General features: G+C 37.0%; 1 protein-coding gene and 1 long non-coding RNA gene across 15 annotated transcripts in view; one reads left to right on the top strand and one right to left on the bottom strand.

Annotated features, from left to right (window-relative positions):
• Window positions 1–22,066, top strand: part of HDAC9 (histone deacetylase 9) — a 576,603-nt gene extending 554,537 nt beyond the window's left edge. For 4 of the 12 annotated variants that reach the window (XM_033862980.2, XM_033862979.2, XM_033862981.2 and 1 more), the window contains one exon: window positions 15,854–22,058. In XM_033862980.2, coding sequence (XP_033718871.1) covers window positions 15,854–15,893 — 40 coding nt within the window. In that variant the 3' untranslated portion in view covers window positions 15,894–22,058. Of the gene's footprint in view, window positions 1–15,853 lie in introns of all 12 variants that reach the window. The other 8 variants (XM_033862975.2, XM_033862976.2, XM_033862978.2 and 5 more) reach the window with 6 other exon arrangements.
• LOC141279530 (uncharacterized) overlaps window positions 1–22,932 on the bottom strand; it is a 129,064-nt gene that overhangs the window by 19,574 nt on the left and 86,558 nt on the right. For 2 of the 3 annotated variants that reach the window (XR_012333922.1, XR_012333921.1), the window contains exon 2: window positions 7,569–7,726. This is a non-coding gene — a long non-coding RNA (uncharacterized lncRNA). Of the gene's footprint in view, window positions 1–7,568; window positions 7,727–14,726; window positions 15,136–22,932 lie in introns of those variants that run through there. The other variant, XR_012333923.1, reaches the window with a different exon arrangement.

The following is a 22,932-nucleotide window of genomic DNA, read 5'->3' as shown; positions in this document are numbered from 1 at the left end:
ACTGCTTACAGTGATGTTTATGTAATAACTAACTACACTACTGGGTGAGAGAAGCAACAGAAATGATACATGTGTGTATAAAGATAAAATAAAAATACATGCTCATAAAACAAAAACATATAGCTTTAAAGAGCACCCTATGAACAGATAACATACATAACAGGAATTAGCTCTCTGTTGCCTCCCTCTTGCGAGAGGACCGGAATCACAATTAACTGCTGAACAATCATCAACAGGAAGACACTGGAACTCACCAAAAAAGGTACTCCACATCCAAAGACAAAGGAGAAGCCACAATGAGACAGCAGGAGGGGTGCAATCACAATAAAATCAAATCCAAAACTGCTGGGGGGGTGACTCACCAACTGGAGAACACTAGTACCACAGAAGTCCACCCACTGGACTGAAGGTTCTGAGGCCCACGTTAGGCTTTCCAACCTAGGGGTCCAGCAACAGGAGGAGGAATTCCTAGAGAATCAAACCTTGAAGGCTAGCAGGATTTGACTGCAAGACTTCGACGGTACTGGGAGAAACAGAGGCTACACTCTTGGAGGGCACACACAAAGTAGTGTGTGCATCAGGACCCAGGGGAAGGAGCAGTGACCCCATAGGAGACTGAACCAGATGTACCTGCTAGCATTGGAGGGTCTCCTACAGAGGCCAGGGGTGGCTGTCTCTCACCGTGAGGAAAAGAACACTGGCAGCAGAAGTTCTCGGAAGTACTCCTTGGGGTGAGCCCTCCCAGAGTCTGTCATTAGCCCCACCAAAGAGCCCAGGTAGGCTGCAGTGTTGGGTAACCTCAGGCCAAACAACCAACAGGGAAGGAACCCAGCCCCACCCATCAGCAGACAAACAGATTAAAGTTTTACTGAGCTCTGCCCACCAGAGCAACAGCCAGCTCTACCCACCATCAGTCCCTCCCATCAAGCCTCTTAGATAGTCTCATCCACCAGAGAGCAGACAGCAGAAGCAAGAAGAACTACAATCCTGAAGCCTGTGGAACAAAAACCACATTCACAGAATGATAGACAAGATGAAAATGCAGATGGCTATATACCAGATTAAGTAACAAGGTAAAACCCCAGAAAAATAATTAAATGAAGCGGAGATAGGCAACCTTCCAGAAAAAGAATTCAGAATAATGATAGTGAAGAGAATCCAGGACCTCGGAAAAAGAATGGAGGCAAAGATCGAGAAGATGCAAGAAATGTTTAACAAAGACCTAAGAAGAATTAAAGAACAAACAAACAGAGATGAACAGTACAATAACTGAAATGAAAACTACACTAGAAGGAACCAATAGCAGAATAACTGAGGCAGAAGAATGGATAAGTGACCTGGAAGACAGAATGGTAGAATTCACTGCTGCGGAACAGAATAAAGAAAAAAGAATGAAAAGAAATGAAGACAGCCTAAGACACCTCTGGGACAACATTAAACGCAACAACATTTGCATTATAAGGATCACAGAAGGAGAAGAGAGAGAGAAAGGACCCGAGAAAATATTTGAAGAGATTATATTGGAAAACTTCCCTAACATGGGAAAGGAAATAGCCACGCAAGTCCAGAAAGCACAGAGAGTCCCATACAGGATAAACCCAAGGAGAAACACACCGAGACACATAGTAATCAAATTGAAAAAAATCAAAGGCAAAGAAAACTTACTGAAAGCAGCAAGGGAAAAACAACAAATAACATACAAAGGAAAACCCATAAGGTTAACAGCTGATTTCTCAGCAGAAACTCTACAAGCCAGAAGGGAGTGGCATGACAGACTTAAAGTGATGAAAGGGAAGAACCCACAACCAAGATCACCCACAAGGAGCTCATTCAGATTCGACAGAGAAATCAAAAGCTTTACAGACAAGCAAAAGCTAAGAGAATTCAGCACCACCAACACAGCTCTACAACAAATGCTAAAGGAACATCCCTAAGTGGGAAACAAAAGAGAAGAAAAGGACCTACACAAACTAACCCAAAACAATTAAGAAAATGGTAATAGGAACATACGTATCAATAATTACCTTAAATGTGAATGGATTAAATGCTCCAACCAAAAGACACAGGCTCGCTGAATGGATACAAAAACAAGACCCATATATATACCGTCTACAAGAGACCCACCTCTTGTAGGGACACATACAGACTGAAAGTGAGGGGACAGAAAAAGTTATTCTATGCAAATGGAAATCAAAAGAAAGCTGGAGTAGCAATACTGATATCAGATAAAATAGACTTTAAAATAAAGAATGTTACAAGAGACAAGGAAGGACACTACATAATGATCAAGTGATCAATCCAAGAAGGAGATATAACAATTATAAATATATATGCACCCAACATAGGAGCACCTAAATCCACAAGGCAACTGCTAACAGCGATAAAAGAGGAAATCGACAGTAACACAATAATAGTGGGGGATTTTAACACCTCACTTACGCCAATGGACAGATCATCCAAACAGAAAATTAATAAGGAAACACAAGCTTTAAATGACACAATAGGCCAGATAGATTTAATTGATATTTATAGGACATTCCATCCAAAACCAGCAGATTACACTTTCTTCTCAAGTGCACACGGAACGTTCTCCAGGATAGATCACATCGTGGGTCACAAATCAAGCCTCAGTAAATTTAAGAAAACTGAAATTGTATCAAGCATCTTTTCTGACCACAACACTATGAGATTAGAAATCAGTTACGGGAAAAAAACCGTAAAAAACACAAACATGTGGAGGCTAAACAACACATTACTAAATAACCAAGAGATCACAGAAAAATTCAAAGAGGAAATCAAAACATACCTAGAGACAAATAACAATGAAAACACGACCATCCAAAACCCATGGGATGCAACAAAAGCAGTTCTAAGAGGGAAGTTTTTAGCAATACAGGCCTACCTCAAGAAACAAAAATCTAAAACAATCTAACCTTACACCTAAAGGAACTAGAGAAAGAAGAACAAACAAAACCCAATGTTAGCAGGAGGAAAGAAATCATAAAGATCAGAGTAGAAATACATGAAATAGAAACAAAGAAAACAATGGCAAAGATCATTAAAACTAAAAGCTGGTTGTTTGAGAAGATAAACAAAATTGATAAACCATTAGCCAGACTCATCAAGACAAAGAGGGAGAGGACTCACATCAATAAAATAAGAAATGAAAAAGAAGTTACAACAGACACCACAGAAATACAAAGCATCCTAAGAGACTACTACAAGCAACTCTGTGCCAATAAAATGGACAACCTGGAAGAAATGGACAAATTCTTAGAAAGGTATAACCTTCCAAGACTGAACCAGGAAGAAATAGAAAATATGAACAGACCAATCACAAGTAATGAAATTGAAATTGTGATTAAAAATCTTCCAACAAACAAAAGTCCAGGACCAGATGGCTTCACAGGTGAATTCTATCAAACATTTAGACACGAGCTAACACCTATGCTTCTCAAACTCTTCCAAAAAATTGTGGAGGAAGGAACACTCCCAAACTCATTCTGTGAGGCCACCATCACCCTGATACCAAAACCAGACAAAGATACTACAAAAAAAAAAAATTACAGACCAGTATCACTGATGAATATAGATGCAAAAATCCTCAACAAAATACTAGCAAACAGAATCCAACAACACATTAAAAGAATCATACACCATGATCAAGTGGGATTTATCCCAGGGATGCAAGGATTCTTCAATATACGCAAATCAATCAGTGTGATACACCCTATTAACAAACTGAAGAATAAAAACCATATGATCATCTCAATAGATGCAGAAAAAGCTGTTGACAAAATTCAACACCCACTTATCATAAAAACTCTCCAGAAAGTGGGCATAGAGGGAACCTACCTCAACATAATAAAGGCCATATAAAACAAACCCCCAGCAAACATCATTCTCAATGGTGAAATTCTGAAAGCATTTCCTCTAAGATCAGGAACAAGACAAGGATATCCACTCTCACCACTATTATTCAACATAGTTTTGGAAGTCCTAGCCAGTCAGAGTCCTAGAGCCTACAGAAGTCCTAGTAGTCGTAGAAGAAAAAGAAATAAAAGGAATACGAATTGGAAAAGAAGAAGCAAAACTGTCACTGTTTGCAGATGACATGATACTATATATACAGAATCCTAAAGATGCCACCAGAAAACTACTAGAGCTAATCAATGAATTTGGTAAAGTTGCAGGATACAAAATTAACGCACAGAAATCTCTTGCATTCCTATACACTAATGATGAAAAATCTGAAAGCTAAATTAAGGAAACACTCCCATTAAAAAGAATAAAATACCTAGGAATAAACCTACCTAGGGAGACAAAAGACCTCATGCAGAAAACTATAAGACACTGATGAAAGAAATTAAAGGTGATACCAACAGATGGAGAGATATACCATGTTCCTGGATTGGAAGAATCAATATTGTGAAAATGACTATACTACCCAAAGCAATCTACAGATTCGAAGCAATCCCTATCAAATTACCAATGGCCTTGTTTACAGAACTAGAACAAAAAAACCTTAAAATTTGTATGGAGACACAAAAGACCCTGAATAGCCAAAGCAGTCTTGAGGGAAAAAACGGAGCTGGAGGAATCAGACTCCCTCACTTCAGCCTATACTAGAAAGCTACAGTAATCAAGACAATATGATACTGGCACAAAAACAGAAATATAGATCAATGTAACAGGATAGAAAGCCCAGAGATAAACCCACGCACCTATGGCCAAGTAATCTATGACAAAGGAGGCAAGGATATACAATGGAGAAAAGACAGGCTCTTCAATAAGTGGTGCTGCGAAAACTGGACAGCTACATGTAAAAGAATGAAATTAGAACACGCCCTAACACCATACACAGAAATAAACTCAAAATGGATTAGAGACCTAAATGTAAGACCGGACACTATCAAACTCTTAGAGGAAAACATAGGAAGAACACTCTGACATAAATCCCAGCAAGATCTTTTTTGATCCATCTCCTAGAGTAATGGAAATAAAACCAAAAATAAACAAATGGGACCTAATGAAACTTAAAAGCTTTTGCAAAGCAAAGGAAACTACAAACAAGACAAAAAGACAACCCTCACAATGGGAGAAAATATTTGCAAACCCATCAACCAACAAAGGATTAATCTCCAAAATATATAAACAGCTCATGCAGCTCAATATTAAAAAAACAAACAAGTCAATCCAAAAATGGGCAGACCTAAATAGACATTTCTCCAAAGAAGACATACAGATGACCAAGAAGCACACGAAAAGCTGCTCAACGTCACTATTAGAGAAATGCAAATCAAAACTACAATGAGGTATCACCTCACACCAGTCAGAATGGGCATCATCAGAAAATCTACAAACAACAAATGTTGGAGAAGGTGTGGACCAAAGGGAACCCTCTTGCACTGTTGGTGGGAATGTAAATTGATACAGCCACTATGGAGAAGAGTATGGAGGTTCCTTAAAAAATTAAAAATAGAATTACCATATGACCCAGCAATCCCACTCCTGGTCATATATCCAGAGAAAACCATAATTTAAAAAGACACATGTACCCCAATATTCATTGCAGCACTATTTACAATAGCCAGGTCATGGAAGCAACCTAAATGCCCATCAACAGATGACTGGATAAAGAAGATGTGGTACATATATACAATGGAATATTACTCAGCCATAAAAAGGAACGAAATTGGGTCATTTATAGAGGCATGGATGAATCTAGAGACTGTCATACAGAGTGAAGTAATAAAGTGAAAAACAAATACCGTATATTAATGCATATATGTGTAACCTAGAAAAATGGTACAGATGAACTGGTTTGCAGGGCAGAAACTGAGATACAGATGTAGAGGACAAACGTATGGACACCAAGGGGGGAAAGCAGTGGGGGTGTGGGGTGGTGGTGGGATGAATTGGGAGATTCGGATTGACATATATACACTAATATGTATAAAATGGATAACTAATAAGAACCTGCTGTATAAAATAAAATAAATAAAATTCAAAAAAAATTCCCCTCTGTGAAGCTATGAAACTAGAAAATAATCAATACTAAAACTTAAAATGTTTTCACTGAAAAAACAAACAAATAGGAATTAGATTGCTTGCCTTGGAGAAGGAAGAGGAAAGTATAGGGATTAAATTAAATCAATAAACCAAGAGGAAATGTGTCTTTAAAAATAATGTTGTTGGGCTTCCCTGGTGGCTCAGTGGTTTAGAGTCCGCCTGCCAATGCAGGGGACACGGGTTCGTGCCCCGGTCCGGGAAGATCCCACGTGCCGCAGAGCAGCTGGGCCCATGAGCCATGGCCGCTGAGCCTGCGCGTCCGGAGCCTGTGCTCCACAACGGGAGAGTCCACAACAGTGAGAGGCCGGCATACCACAAAAAAAAATAAAATAAAAAATAATAATAGCATTAATATAAATTAACAGATACTGCTTTAAAAATCATAGGAAATGAAATACCCCTTTAAGGGAAAATACAAGAATATAATTTTATGTTATATCTTATCTCAAATTCTTTCTTTCTGCTTTTTATTTTTGCAAATTATCTAAACTACTATGACTGCTGGACCTAACTGATCCTTCCCTTAATATATGAAATCTTTGCCCTTCATCAATAAAGGACCATCTGTGTTCACTTCTACTTGCTATAGCAGAAGTTTGTGTCTTTCAATCAGCTGAACTATTGTACTAAAATTTATCTTTGAATGTTTTATTTTACATTTATTCCTGACCTTCCTATGTCTCTACCTCACCTAACTGAAAAAGGAATTAAATCCAAATATTGAAGATTATCTCTCCCCTTCACCCAGCCCTTTCCACAGCTGTGTTTTTGTTAATCAAGATAACCTTGGTATCTGTCTATAAATGATTGAAGTGGGGAGCCCCCCACATTTCAAGAGTACTGCTTCTTACTCTTTCACCCAAAACAGCCATTAAAGGGTCATCCCTGACCAGTTCACCTTCTAAGTGTTTCATGAAGATGACTTCTTAAATTAACTTAAAAAAATATGTAGACATTTAACAGTTACCTAGGGACAGGGATTAAGTAAAGATAATACTAAATCCACTGAGAGCTATGGATATGAGAACACCCAGAGAGCAGGTCGTGGATTATTATTTCAGTTTTAAAGAGAAAACTGAGAATCTAGGGACGATGACTTGCTCAAAGTTAAATTTTAAAAATGGCAGAGTTGGGACCTAAATACATCTACCTTGTGAAATCTACCTTGAAATCCAGGATATTTTCCTACTTGCTATACTAGTAATAAAACTTCTGTGTTGCAAGACACTGAGAGATTTGGCTGGTTATGTGTATTTGTTTCATTAGAATGTGGCAGCAGTTAATTAACTATTTTCCAAAAAAGTGGTTAATATGAAATGACTTTGAGGGGAGGAAAGCGAAGAGAAGCATCTGATGGAAAGCTTTATATTGTACCTGAAAGTCCCCATGTTAGAAGAGAAGAAGTTCCATTTTGCAGTGAATGGTTTGTGCTGAAGACACTTCGCTTACCTCCTCAAAGCCTAAGACGGATGTCTGGAGAATGCACAGACACTTACCACTGTCTCTGAAATTCCAGCCACAACTGAGTCCTGGATGTGGGGGGAAGATCATCTTGCTGTGGCTTTGGGTTAGAAGTAGGAAAATTCAGATGGAGGGAGTATCATCACCAAGACGGTAGAACAGGAGAACTGAGCCTCTCTCCCCACACAAAGACCTGCCAGGAGAGAGTAGGATGATATGTTCAAAGTGCTGAAAGAAAAAAACTGCCAACCGGACTACTTTACCTGGCAAGGTTTTCCTTTAGAAATTAAGGTGAGATAAAAAGACTTTCCCAAACAAAAAAAAAAGTTGAAGTAGTTCATCACCACAAGACTTTCCTTACAATAAGTGCTGAAAGGAGTCCTTCAAACTGAAAAGAAAGTACGATAACTACTAACATGAAAACATATGAAAATGTACAACACACTGGCAAAGGTAAGTATATAGTCAGATTCAGAATACTCTAATAGTATAATATGGTGATGTGTTAAACACTTAACTCTAGGATAAAGGTTAAAGGACAAAAGTATTTTAAATAGCTACAGCTACAGTAATTTGTTCATGGATACACAATATTAAAAAAAAAATCATGACATCAAAAACAAACTATAGGGCTTCCCTGGTGGCACAGTGGTTGAGAATCTGCCTGCCAATGCAGGGGACACGGGTTCGAGCCCTGGTCTGGGAAGATCCCACATGCCGTGAAGCAACTAGGCCCATGAGCCACAACTACTGAGCCTGCGTGTCTGGAGCTTGTGCTCCGCAACAAGAGAGGCTGCGACAGTGAGAGGCCTGTGCACCGCAATGAAGAGTAGCCCCCGCTCGCCACAACTAGAGAAAGCCCTCGCACAGAAACAAAGACCCAACACAGCCAAAAATAAATAAATAAATAAAATTAAAAACAAAAAAAACAAACTATAACACACCATTGTAAAGCAATTATACCCCAATAAAGATGTTAAAAAAAATACTATAGACAGGAGGAGTAAAAGGGTAGAGTTTTGTATGCAATTAAAGTTAAGTTGTTGTCAGCTTAAAATTAGACTGTTATATCTATTAGATGTTTCAAGTAAGCCTCCACAAAGCAAAAACCTATGGTAGGACTTCCCTGGTGGCGCAGTGGTTAAAAATCCCCCTGCCAATGCAGGGGACACGGGTTCAAGCCCTGGTCCGGGAAGATCCCACATGCTGCCGAGCAGCTAAGCCCGTGCACCACAACTACTGAGCCTGGGCGCTAGAGCCCACGAGCCACAACTGCTGAGCCCACATGCTACAACTACTGAAGCCCGTGAGCCTAGAGCCTGTGTTCTGCAACAAGAGAAGCCACTGTGATGAGAAGCCCGTGCACTGCAACAAAGAGTAGCCCCCACTCGCTGCAACTGGAGAAAGCCCGCATGCAGCAATGAAGACCCAATGCAGCCAAAAATAGATAAATAAATTTATTTAAAAAAAAAAAAGAACCTATGGTAGATAGGTAAAGATAAAGAGAAGGGAATTAAAGCATACCACTATGGAAAGTCATCAGTTTAAAAGGAAGACATTAAGAGAGGAAGAAATGAACAAAGTAAGTACAAAACAGCAAGAAAACAATTAACAAAAGTGGCAATAGTAAGTTGCTAACTATCAATAATTATTTTAAATGTAAATGGCTCCAAGTGAAGGTATGGAAACGGATATTCCATGCAAATAGAAAACAAAATAGAGCAGGAGTAGCTATACTTATATCTGGAAAAAAAATAGACTTTAAGTCTAAACTGTAACAAAAAACAAAGAAGGTCATCATATGGTGATAAAGGGATCAATTCATTAAGAGGATATGATAATTTTAAATACATATACACCCAACATCCGAGCATCTAAATACATTAAGCAAATACTAACAGATCTGAAGGGAATAATATAGACAATAGTACAATAATAGTAGGGAACTTCAATACCACACTTTCTACAATGGATAGATTATCCAGGCAGAAAATCAATAAGGAAACATTGGACTGGATTATACTTTATATCAGATGGACCTAACAGACATATACAGAACATTCCATGCAACGGCAGGAAAATACCTATTCCTCTCAAGTGCACATAGAACATTCTCTAGGATAGGTCATATGTTAGGTCACAGAACAAGTCTTAGTGAATTTTAAAAGAGTGAAATCATACTAAGTATCTTTTATGACCACAGTGGTGTGAAATTAGAAATCAGTAACAGAAGGAAAATTGGAAAATTCACAAATGTGTGGAAACTAAACAACACATTCCTGTATAACTAATGGATCAAAGAGGAAATCAAAGAGAATCAAAAGTTATCTTGAAACAAACAAAAATGGACACACAGAATAACAAAACTTATGGGATGCAGCAAAAGCAGTGCTGAGGCAAATTTACAGCAATAAATGCATACATTAAAAAAAACCCTCAAATAAACAACCTAACTTTACAGCTTAAGGAACTAGAAAATGAACAACAAACTAACCCCAAAGTTAGGATAACAAAAATCAGAGCAGAAATAAATGAAATAGATAATAGAAAAGCAATAGAAAAGATCAACAAAACTAACAGTTGGTTTTTTAAAATGATTTTAAAAATTGACAAACCTTTAGACTTACCAAGAAAAAAAGAGAGAGGACTCAAATAAATAAAATTATAAATGAAAGAGGAGACATTATAGCTGATACCACACAAATACAAACCATCACAAGAGACTACTATGAACAATTATATGCCAACAAATTGGACAACCTATAAGAAATGAGTAAGTTCCTAGAAGCATACAACCTACCAAGACTAAATCATGAAAAAAATAGAAAATCTGAACATACCAATAATAAGAAGATTGGATCAGTAAACCAAAACCTCTCCAAAAAGAAAAGCCCAGTCCCAGATGGTTTCACTGGTGAATTCTTCCAAACATTTAAAGAAGAATTAACACCAGTTCTCAAACTCATCCAAAAAATTGAAAGCCCGCCCTCCCTCCCCACCCAAAAACTGGTGTCTGAGAGACATTACCTGTCATAGCTGTCTTTTCACAAGGTCCCACCTCCCAGACTCACCATGGGACTTGGGGTAAGTGACAATCCCACTTTCTGGTCATCTGTTTCTCTTTTTTATTTTTTTTGGCTGCGTCAGGTCTTAGTTGTGGCATGTGGGCTCTTCATTGAGATGCGTGGGCTTTTCTCTAGTTGTAGCACATGGGCTTCTCTCTAGTTGTGGCACGTGGGTTCCAGAGCACTTGGGCTCTGCAGTTTGTGGCACACGGTCTCTCTAGGTGTGGCGTGCAGGCTCAGTAGTTGCGGCACTTGTGGGGCGTGGGCTTAGTTGTCCCGCAGCATGCAGGATCTTAGTTCCCTGACCAGGGACTCGTCATTTGTATCTGAATATCTGATTTACTGATTTAGGGAATCTATCACTCCTAAACTCATTTTATGCAGCCACTACCCTGATACCAAAGCTAGATAAGGATACTGCAAGAAAAGAAAACTATAGGCCAATAACCCTGATGAACATAGATACAATAATCCTCAGCAAAATACTAGCAAACCAATTTCAACAGCACATTAAAAAGATCATACACCATGAGCAAGTGGGATTTATCCCTGGGAGCGAGGGTGGTTCAACATATGCAAATCAATGAATGTGATACACCACATTAATGAAATAAAAGATAAAAATCATTGTCTTTTCAATAGATGCATAAAAAGCAGCAGACAAAATTCAACATTCTTTCATCATAAAAACTCTCAACCAAATTGGGTATAGAAGGAACATACTTCAACATAATAGAAGCCATATATGACAAACCCACAGCTAACATCATTCATACTCAACAGTAAGAAGCTGAAAGATTTCCCTCTAAGATGAGAAACAAGACAAGGGTTTCTTAACATGATCCTGTACTTGTATGTAAAAAATCCTAAAGACTCCACCAAAAAAAAAAAATGGCTAGTAATAATAAATGAATTCAGTAAACTTTCAGGATAAAAACTAAGATCTATATACCAAAACCAGTAAGATCTGATGAAACAAATTGAAGAAGACACAAATAAATGGAAAGCTATTCCACATTCATGTATCAGAAGAGTTAATATTGGTAAAACATCCACACTATTCAAAGTCACTGATAGGTTCAATGCAATCCCTCTCAGAATTCCAATGGCATTTTTCACAGAAATAGAAAAAAAATCCTAAAATTCAGTGGGATTACCAAAGACCCTGAATAGCCATAGCAATCTTGAGCAAGAACAAAGCTGGAGGCTTCACACATCCTGAGTTCAAATATTACAAAGCTGTAGTAATCAAGAGTATGGCATTGGCATAAAAACAGACACATAGACCAATGGAACAGAATTGAGAGCCCACAAATAAACCCTCACATATATTGTCAACTAATATTTGACAAGGGAGTCAAGAATACTCAATGTGCTAACAATAATCTCTTTGATAAATGGTGTTGGGAAAACTGGACATTCATTCATATGCAAAAGAAAGAAACTGGACCCCTACCTTATACCACTCACAAAAATTAACTGGAAATGTATTAAGAACTTAAATGTAAGAATTGAAACTATAAAACTCTTAGAAGAAAACAAAGAAAAAAAGCTCCTTGACTTTGGTCTTTACAATTAATTTTCTGGATATGACAACAAAAGAAAAAGCAAAAAAGGCAAAAATAAGCAAGTGCAGGGGCTTCCCTGGTGGCACAGTCGTTAAGAATCCACCTGCCAATGCAGGGAATACAGGTTCGAGCCCTGGTCCGGGACGATTCCACATGCTGTGGAGCAACTGGGCCCATGCACCACAACTGCTGAGCCTGCGCTCTGGAGCCCGCGAGCCACAACTGCTGAGGCCCGCATGCCTGGAGCCCACTCTCCACAACAGGGGAGGCCACCACAGTGAGAGGCCCGTGCACCGCAACAGAGAGTAGCCCCTGCTCGCCGCAACTGGAGAAGGTCCGCGTGCAGCAACGAAGACCCAACGCAGCCAAAAATTAAAAATAATAAATAAATTTATTAAAAAATAAAAGCAAGTGCAATGACGTCAAACTAAAAACTTTTGCACAGCCAAAGAATCAACAAAGTGAAAAGGCAACCTATGAAATACAAGAAAATATTTGCAAACCATGTATCTGATAAGGGGTTAATATCCAAAATATATATGGAGCTCATACAATTCAATAGCAATAAATAAGTGAATAAATTAACTCAATTTAAAAATAGGAAAAGGGGGGCTTCCCTGGTGGCACAGTGGTTGGGAGTCCACCTGCCGATGCAGGGGACGCAGGTTCGTGCCCCGGTTCAGGAGGATCCCACATGCTGCAGAGCGGCTGGGCCCGTGAGCTGTGGCTGCTGGGCCTGCGCGTCCGGAGCCTGTGCTCCGCAGCGGGGGAGCCCACAGCAGTGAGAGGCCCGCATACCACAAAAAAAAAAAAAAAAAAAAAAAAAAAAAAAGGACCAGAATAGATATTTTTCTAAAGAAGACATACAAATCGCCAACAGGTACATGGGAAGGTTCTCAACATCACTAATTATCAGGGAAATGCAAAGCAAAACCACACCGAGATATCACTTCACATGTGCTAAAACAGCTTGCATCAAAAAGACAAGAGATAACAAATTAGTGAGGATATGGAGAAAGTGATCTATTTGCACTGTTGATGGGAATGTAAATTGATGCAGCTGCTATGGAAAACAGTATGGAGGTTCCTCAAGAAAGTAAAAGTAGAACTACCATGTGATCCAGTAATCCCACTTCTGGGTATATATCCAAAGAAAACAAAATCACTATCTTGGAGAGGTATCTGCACTCTCATGTTCATTGCAGCACTATTTACAATAGCCAAGACAAGGAAACCACCTCAGCGTCCAGTGATAGATGAATCGACAAAGAAAATGTGGTATATACATACAACAGAACATTATTCAGCCATAAAAAAGAAGGTTCAACATGGGTGAAACTTGAGAGCATTATGCTAAGACAGAGAAAGATAAATACAATATGATCTCACTTATATGTGAAATCTAAAAACATTGAACTCTCTATATGAGATGATGGATGTTAACTAAACCTATTGTGGTAATCATTTCACAATATATGTAAGTCAGACTATCATGCTCTCCACCTTAAACTGATACAGTGAGGTTTGTCAGTTATTTACAATAAAACTGGGAAAAAAATTGTTGAACTCATAGAAACAGTAGATTGATGGTTAACAGGGCCTGGGAGATAGAGGAGATGGAATGATGTTGATCAAAAGGTACAAGCTTCCAGTTATAGGATGAATAAGTTCTGGGGATCTGATATACAGCATGATTACTACAGCTAACAATACTGTATTGTATACTCAAAATTTGCTATGAGAGTAAATCTTAAATGTTCTCATCATAACAACAAAAATGGTAGTTATGGGAGGTGAAGGATATATTATTGTGGTAAATCGTCACATTGCCTTAAACTTATACAATGTTATATGCCGACTGTATCTCAATAAAGTTTGGAAAAAGTAAATAGGAGAATTCAGTCTCCATTGGAGTATCTAGTTTGAGGATTCTATACCTGTATAATCCACATATTCTCAAATGTAAATAAGTTTGCATGTTTACATATAAATCAGTTTAGTTACTTAAATGTTTTCCTTAATTTAAAAATTTTCTTGTGGGAATGCTGATAATTTTAGTTTGGAAAGATTTTAATAGAGTATGACTCACTTAAATAGCTTTTATCTTATATAGCAGCTCTAAACACTTTCTCACAACCTCCTTATCCAGTATACTGTTGGACAGGCTATAACTTCCTAAGAATTTTTTTTTAAGTATTCCACATGGACTCATTTGGAACTCTCTCCTTTTAGTAATGTTAAATAATGAATACCTAATATTTCTCATTCTTTAGAGGATGCATTAAAATCTTTTTTATTACTGTTCCATGGATAAAATCTTTCAGTGTTTTAAATTTATTATAAAAATGCTAAATTAAAATGGCAACTACCTTATTTGTAGATACACAGAAATCTTGGTTTTTTCTTTATATATCTGTAAAATAACATGGCTAAATTGTTCATTTTTCTTCATTAACAACAGTGTTCCAAATATAGCAATTTGTTCTAATAGAAAAGTAATTCATTATAGAATACTGGCAAGTAGAAAAACAGTATGAAAAAGAAAATTTAAACCACCTACCTATTATTCCACCACCCAGAGAGAACTATCTTCCCAATATTGCATTTCCTTATGGTAGCACAGGCATAACTCTGTACCTGTGTACCATTCAACACAGTTTTATACATATGTTAGATGATGAGGGGACAAATCCAGAGTTAAATAACTACTGCCCCGTAGTGTGTATTGTTCAGAAGTCCATTTTATCTCCTTTATTTTTTTAACCTTCACTGATTCTGTACGGAACATCTTTTTTCCTCACGGGTTTTAAACATGAAACCACAGCTTCACAGAAGTATAGTTACAACATTCGCAGTTGCAACATTAGCAAATCACAGAGCCCAGACTCATACTCAATTCTCCCGGCATCTCAAACCCCAGCGTTCTTCCCTCAGCAATCCAGCTACCTCATGCATTTGGATTCCTGCTACGACTTGTCCTTTTGACTAAATTCAAAATCATTCTAAAAGTTTGCCTTAAAACACCCTCAGAGTGTTACTAAATTAAGGCTAAATCTCAAGTATAAATTTTCAAGCAATTAGTTTTGGTTTTGCCAGAGCAGAACACCCCTCAGATGATGCCGAATAAAAACTATTTACACACTACCATAGTGCGTTTCTTGTAAAAACGCTGGGTCTGTAGCAGTGATTTGCTAATCAGATTCAGAATTTGATTTGAAATGCCTCCGGCAGGCAGCCAATCCAGTTATGAAAGAACAGAAGCAAAAAAACCAGAGCCCTGGTGAGTCTCCTCCAGAAGCTAGCTGGGTCCTTTGCTCTCGTTAGCAAACTGGTTCCATAGGAAATCACTGTAATTGCTCCTAAAATAAAATATCATAGTTAATTTTTTCAATAAATTATTGGACTGTACTAGACACAAAACATGTACATTTTGGAATCTAGAGTTATAAAATATTCTGACATGTTTTAATATAAACAGGAACATTTCCAATGATTGCTTGGATCGAAAATGTTTTTCCACTTGACATTTGTTTATACTTCCTAGGAAAGAAACTCTATTTATGGATAACGGAATAACACAAATAAACATCAGAGAGAGCTGAAAAATCAGCTTTGATTATGTATGAAAATCTACAATGTCATTGTGTACTCTTATGCTGTATTCTGATTGCCTGTTTATTTTTACAGAACTGCTGGCGAGCCTATGGAAGAGGAGCCAGCCTTGTGAAGCGCCAAGTCCTCCCCAGCCTTCCCCACCCCCGATATTTCCTGTGTGTGACATCATTGCATATCCCCCCGCCACCCCAGCACCCTCAGACATGTCTTGTCTGCTGCCTGGGTGGCACAGATTCCATGGAACATAAACACTGGGCACAAAATTCTGAACAGCAGCTTCACTTGTTCTTTGGATGGACTTGAAAGGGCATTAAAGATTCCTTAAAAGTAACCGCTATGATTCTAAAGTTACAGTAAACCACGATTGGAAGAAACTGCTTCCAGAGTGCTTTTAATATGCTGGGTGACCCACTCCCAGGCCCAAAGTATGAACTAGAAACATCCAGTACAGCGTTAGATACTGTTAATTACAGATGGTATGACAGCCAGCGAAATTTTGGGCAAAACCTGAGAAATCTCATTCCTGACATTCTGATCAGTTTTTTTATTGGGAACTTTTTTGTCACACAGTCGTAAATTGTTTACAGGATTTGCTTTCAGCTATGAAAGGATAGCAATTCCCGACAGATCACGGGGGTTTTTTTTGTTTTGTTTTGTTTGTTTTTGGCCTTTGTTTTAACATATGGTTCAACTCTTGCTAGGAAGAGTCCAAGATGGAGGAACGAGGATGAGGCTTTTTTCAGTGGAATAAACCACAGTGTATCTCAAAGTCCAATGCCAAAGCAACCTCACACATTTTATGTAATGGTGCAATATTTTATATCACATTTTTTGAGAAAAATTACCCTGTTTCCCTAACATCCCTCTCTGTGTTCTCACACACAGGAGATTTGCAGTTGATTTAGGATGAAGTCTCCTTCCTCCCTCATACATCCCTTGCTCTGGTGACAGTAGCTCTGAGCATATGTTCCACGGAGGATTTTCAGTGTCTTTGAAAAGTGCATAACTTTTCAAAGGCCATCTTAATTTGTTCCAAATCTATCAAGAACTTATTCTCTCACTTTTATTTTTCTGCTTTCCATCACTTCCTTTCTTCTTGCCTTTCATCCTTCCTTCCTACAAAAAAAGACGAGGATTACCCATAATCTCCCCAATTACTCAGGAGCTTTGAGGACTCAGTTTATTTTCTTGCTTCCCAGGTTAACACAGCTGCTTGGTCTGATGTGTTCTTTTAGCTGTAAAACCATTGAGGGCTTAAGCAATGTTACTGAATTTTCTAGATCTTTGAAATGTGTTAATGAAGGCATTGCTTATTTGAAGTCACCTTGAATTGAGTTATCCTTGAAGTTGTGCCTTCATGTGAAAAAAACAACACGAACTTAACCTTTACACATGTTGCCTTAGTGTTAAAGGCTAAAAATATAGGACATTTATTTCTGAGATTAAAAGCAACTTACTAAATATAAGTAGGTTATCCCCCTACCTCCCCAAATTCTATTTCAATGTATAACTCAGACACCTAAAGACATTGATGTAGAATACCTCGCAGTATTTAATATCTGACAATGCTTTCAAATGAGTTGATGTTTCTTTTTATATATTTTCCTAACTCAAGGGATATATTAAAGCCATAAGTGAAGATTGTCATGCTTTTATTCAAAAATCTGAAAGAAACCTTAATTAAAACAAGGTTTTAGGGAAGGCCATGATATGAAAGATATGGGACAATATGGTTTTAGTTAAAGAGGACTCCAACCTGTAAATCAAAGATGAAAGATTTCACTCAAGTAGAATTATATAACTCCCTTTTGTTATGCAGTCAGACCATATTTTTCATGCATTTGGTTTTTTTAGGATTACCATTTTAATTTTAAAGACTTTTATTACATATACAAAAATGGCTCAATACTTGGTTTAACATCTTAGAAATTTGAGACACCCTTTGAAATAGGAAATCTGAAATGGAATGTAACTCAGTATTAGTTAAAAAATTACTTTCATTGCATAAGGGTAAGGTCAATCTAGATTCACAATAGTAATGAATTTTTTCCATGACATTTTTAGAGAAATTCATGCCAATCATATTTCCTAGCTCTTGTTGTTTTTGCTGTAATTACTTGAGGAGATTTTACTTAAAGAAACCAAAGGCTTAAAAACAGAAGACAACCCCCACCCTTTAAAAAGGAAAGCTATAACATACGGTAAGTGGAAACACAATTGTGACTTTTTAAAATCAACTTCATAATTACAAATCTCTATTATTCCTCTCAGTCCTCCCAGATAGTTTTTAGATTTTGAATAAGAAAATGAAACAGTATAATGCAAACATACTAATTTACTGAAGTTTCCTGCAGTTATTTTACCACATACTTAGGCATAGCCATGAATCTGATAAAGCCAAATCAGTAGGACATCTCCAAGGTTATTTAGATTTAAAATATGACACATTAATGAGTTAATCACACATCCTTCCAAGTGATATGGTACCCAATTGGTTGCAGTTAGAGTCTTTAGGATACAGAGAGAGACAGATAAACTATGGAGAGGATTAATCACAGCTGAATGTAGTTGTAAGAACAGAATGCCAGCGCTTTTTGATTATATCGTTACAAGATGTAATGTAGCCCTCAGGGACAGAATGGAGGCTTTTGGAGAGTATCAACACTTCTTTTGAAATAGAACAGTACTTTTTAAAAGGGTAGTTTCACTTGGTATAGTTTTCTTCACTTATACATTTAATTTTTATTGCTCACAATAGTTCCCTGTAAGAGTCTGTTAGAAAAACTCCTCTTTAGGCATTACCAATAATATATCTCTTTCTGATCCATGCTTTGAAGGATAATCACATAGGCTTTCTCACAATCTCATAATAACTCATATATGAGGAATAAAAATAAAGGTTTTTGAGAAATCTATTACTAAACAATGCCAGGACTTTAATAAGATTTGATAATAAGTCCAAAAAGAAAACGTAAGAAAATTTTCTCAATTATATAGTACAATCTGGGGTTGTATATTAAATTGAAAACCAGACAGTTTTATTAAATAATAAGTAAAATGGACCTCAAATGGTAATAGAGGCTATTTAATCATTGCTTAGTAAATGAGAACATTTTGAGATGAAACATTTTAAAATATTTTAACAAATTTACAACACCAATAGTGGAGATAGAAGTCAGCTTTTGGAGAAAACAGAGATACTTATGAAAAACTATTGTAAATCGCATTTCCATTATCAATTGTAGGAACTGAAATCTTGCCTTCAGTTTTGACTATAACCCTTTGCAAAATTCTCCCACACCTCTCACTGGCAACATGGTAGATTTAAAAGCAGGACAACATCTCCTCACAGGAACATTTCAGAAACTATAGGGCTGGTCTTGCCCAACAGTTCAGTACTGTCCTATTTCCAAAGGTCATTCTCAAAGCTTTGTGGATTTACTAGGTTTCTTTACAAATTCCATATGGAAGTGAAATAAAATGATCAGTGGAAGTTCTCCTGGGAGAAAATTTCTCTCCAATCAGCACTTCTATACTTATTTTTTGTCCTAGCATTTACGTTTAAGACAATTTATTTAAATATTTTTTACTGTCGATCTTTAGAAAGTTTACTCTCACTTTGTCTCAGTGGAAGTATTAAATGCCTAATAACCACAAAAACAAACAAGCCAAAGGTTTCTGTCTTAAAAGTGATTCATTCTGAGCTTGAAATAATCACTCTGTCAAGAGTTGGACATTGTCACTTCTAGCAGCATCTATCTTAACATTCTTTTCCTGCTTCAGGAATGAAATCACTTGACTTAGAAAAGAGAAGAAAAAAAAAAAAAGAAAAGAAGATGTAGGAAACAACACACCTGTTCAACCATTCCATAAAGAGGGCATTTTCACCTCCAAAAGAAATGAAAACCAGATGATGTATGCTAAGAAATGAAGGCATTTTATTGTTGTCTTCCAAACTGATCATCAGTATGGTCATGATCATCATCAAATGTGTCTTGTGTTCACAAAGGACACAAGTATATTTTGGTCTCCAGCAGTATTTTGTACTATTCACTGCCTTTTTAATGAAGTATCGTAAGTATTACATCATCTTCATCAACACCCTCACTAAAATATGTAAGTGCCTATGTGTGGCTTCTTTCCTGGTCATATTTACATTGAAAATCATAGCCCTTGCCTCCTACCAACTTGCTTTTACTCCATCAATGCTTCATGAAGCACAGCATGATTGTCATGTGACCAGAGTATAAATTTTTTAGATGAACACGGTATACTCACACAGGGCTGTAGAACTTGATTTCTCCAAATCAACTGCAGTTTGTTGTTTTTTCTATGATACACCTGGCAGGTTTTATGTAATAGTTTATGCAACACCTGAGTCAGTTATTAATATCCTGGAAATAGTTGGGTCAGACAATTGAACCTTAGACTCTTGATCTGGGGCTGCTTCGACTTGACCTCAATGCTAGGGTAATAGGGTTGTAACAGGGTTGAAACAATTTCTCAAACCATCTTAATTCTCAAAGTGGAACACTTAGTAAATATGTGGTGAATTCACCGTACAGTGCCAATCTTTCTAACCAATAATTTCCTTTCCACCCCTCTCTCCTTATCCAACTGCCAATACAAAATTGCCGTATCTAAACTATCAGAATAATTTCTTAAATCTCTACTTTATGTTTCCTAAGTTGAAGCAACCTTGGCAACTTATTTTCTGAGACATCACTAGGTATGCTTTCTTTGTGCCATTTTATATAAACACTCTAGTAGATACTTTTTATCTTCTTTTTTTATCTCTTTCTTTCAAGAACCACTTGACTTTTTGCTATTCTTATCTTAAAAGATAAATCAGGTTAATGTGTTTTGGTCTACAGTTTTGGACCTGGCATTTGTTTCATTAATACAGAATTTTTTTGTCTCAAATATAGTTTTCCACCGTTCTTGGTACTACCTAATTATCTTGTGCGTTATCACATAGAAGATTGTATGTAGACTTCTCCTGCCCTCTGGATGATGTTTTATGAGTCAAACCCACAAGCATAAATTCCAACCATAAGAAAAAAATGACAAAAGAGAAATTTTTAAATCAATATAATTTGGAAGTAAGATATTTCCAGACTATTCAAAGAAAACGGAAGTGCTTTTATTTTTCTGTTTGGGCCTTAGGTACATTAGAGCCAAATGTTGCAACATCAAATAAAATAAGGAGGGTCAAATGTGTTGTGGGACATTGTGGCCATGCCCTTTAGGCTTCATTGTGGTGCCCTTTCTTGGAGTTGGCATTTTATGACATTTGATAGAGATCTTGCAACAATATCTGGCTATTGCCTTTACTAACTTAAAATTGAGTAGAAATGGAACAAGTTTTTAAAACATAACAATTAAGAATTCTAAAATCTGAGGAGGAATGGCACTTCCTTACATATGCAAAGATTTGTTTTTAGATTAAAAAATCTGCATATGCTCTTTCTAAATTGTAAGATGCTTAAACTCTTTCTGGGTAAGCAGAGCTGGGTTCTATGAAACTGTCCTTTCAGTGGTGACTGGGTATAACAGGCATGTTGTTAAAAGTGAGTGATCATTTTGTAGATTATAGCCTCGGCAGTTTGTGTCATTTGAAAGCAAATATACTGATATTTTTAAGTAAGGTGGGCAGAGCAGGCAGAAAACCAGTATTTATCACTCTTGTGATTAAACACTCTAGACCTGGCTTGTTGATGTGTATGCCAATAATCTGGAGTTTCTGGCTTAGTGTAAAATTAAAATGTTTTTTATATTGTGGTCTGATATCTGTTTCTGTAATAAGATCAGTTTGTTGTCCTCTGTGCACCAGTGGTTTTGCCCTTAATTTTTTTGGCTAGCATTCACCAAAATCTATCATCCAGAGCTGCTGAAAAAAATACGTGTTGCCAAACTTCTTAAAATTGTGCTGCCAGTGATGTTTTCCCAGAGGTGAAAAATAATTATCTAATAAAGGATTAATACCTAATAACAATACCATTGTTGAACATGCTCATGGACTGTTCACCTTCTATCTGATTCCTTTTTTTGTATTTGAAAATATTGAATGGAAAATTCAATGGCGTGTTCCAGATTATTGCTGATGTTGTTAATGTCATGATTCTCCTTAAGAGTGTGAAAGATCTCCTTTTGTCTTGTGTTTTCTACTGAATTAGACTTTCCTCTAGTCCTAGTGTGAATAAAAGCTATTTGAAATAAAAGTGTTCTTATTTTTCTACCTCTTTGGTGCCTACCATTAGACTCTGAATACTAGTTATTTGACAAAATTTGTTGAATAAATATTACTAATTATAAATTACTGTGACACTGTTCCACTTTCAAAAAATTAAAAGGTTACTTGGAAGTAAACTCTCTTTATGGTGATGTGAGAATTCACAAAAGAAGAAAAAGTAAAACAGAATTGCTGTTTTGGACTTCCTGGTGGTCCAGTGGCTAAAACTCTGCACTTACACTGCAGAGGGTGCAGGTTCGGTCCCTGGTCAGGAAAGTGCTGCATGCCACATGTTGTGGCCAAAACAAAAAAACAACAAGTTGCTTTTTGAATGTATGTTTCTGGTCAGGATAAATAATAAGAAGACCTAACACTGATTAAGCACCAACTATGTGCCTGTTACTCTACTGAGTACCAAAATTATATTATCCATCACATGACTTCTACATCACGTATTATTATTCCCATTTACAGATGACAGCATGGAGCAAGGAAGAGGCTAACTCCCTTACTTGCCCATTGTTACAGATAGTAAGAGGATTAAATCCCTATCTGTGTCTATTTAGCTCTACAGTCTGTCCTCTCTGCAAATGGCAAACATGGCATGTCAAAGATGGCATACTAAAAGCATTCTTTTTAAAACTATGACTAACCTTCAGAATAAACCGTGTGCTCATTCTCTGCTAACCTCATGATTTTATTAAATTATCATTTTAAATGGATCTGGTAATTGCGGCTAGGTTTGTACACTAAGTACAAGTTACAAAACAGTTTTTTTTTTTTCTCCCTATTTCAACATCTTTCTTTAATCTAGCCAAGAACTCTAAGATGTCTTTGGAATACATATTCCAAACACTTTTGAAATCTATTCCAATGACCAATACTTATTTTTGTATTTTATAACCCCCTGCAATGTTTA

This window comes from Tursiops truncatus, chromosome 9 (genome assembly GCF_011762595.2).
Source record: "Tursiops truncatus isolate mTurTru1 chromosome 9, mTurTru1.mat.Y, whole genome shotgun sequence".
NCBI classification, from domain to species: domain Eukaryota; kingdom Metazoa; phylum Chordata; class Mammalia; order Artiodactyla; family Delphinidae; genus Tursiops; species Tursiops truncatus.
The sequence above is the reverse complement of the archived record's forward strand: the minus strand, read 5'-3'. Positions and strand labels throughout refer to the sequence as shown.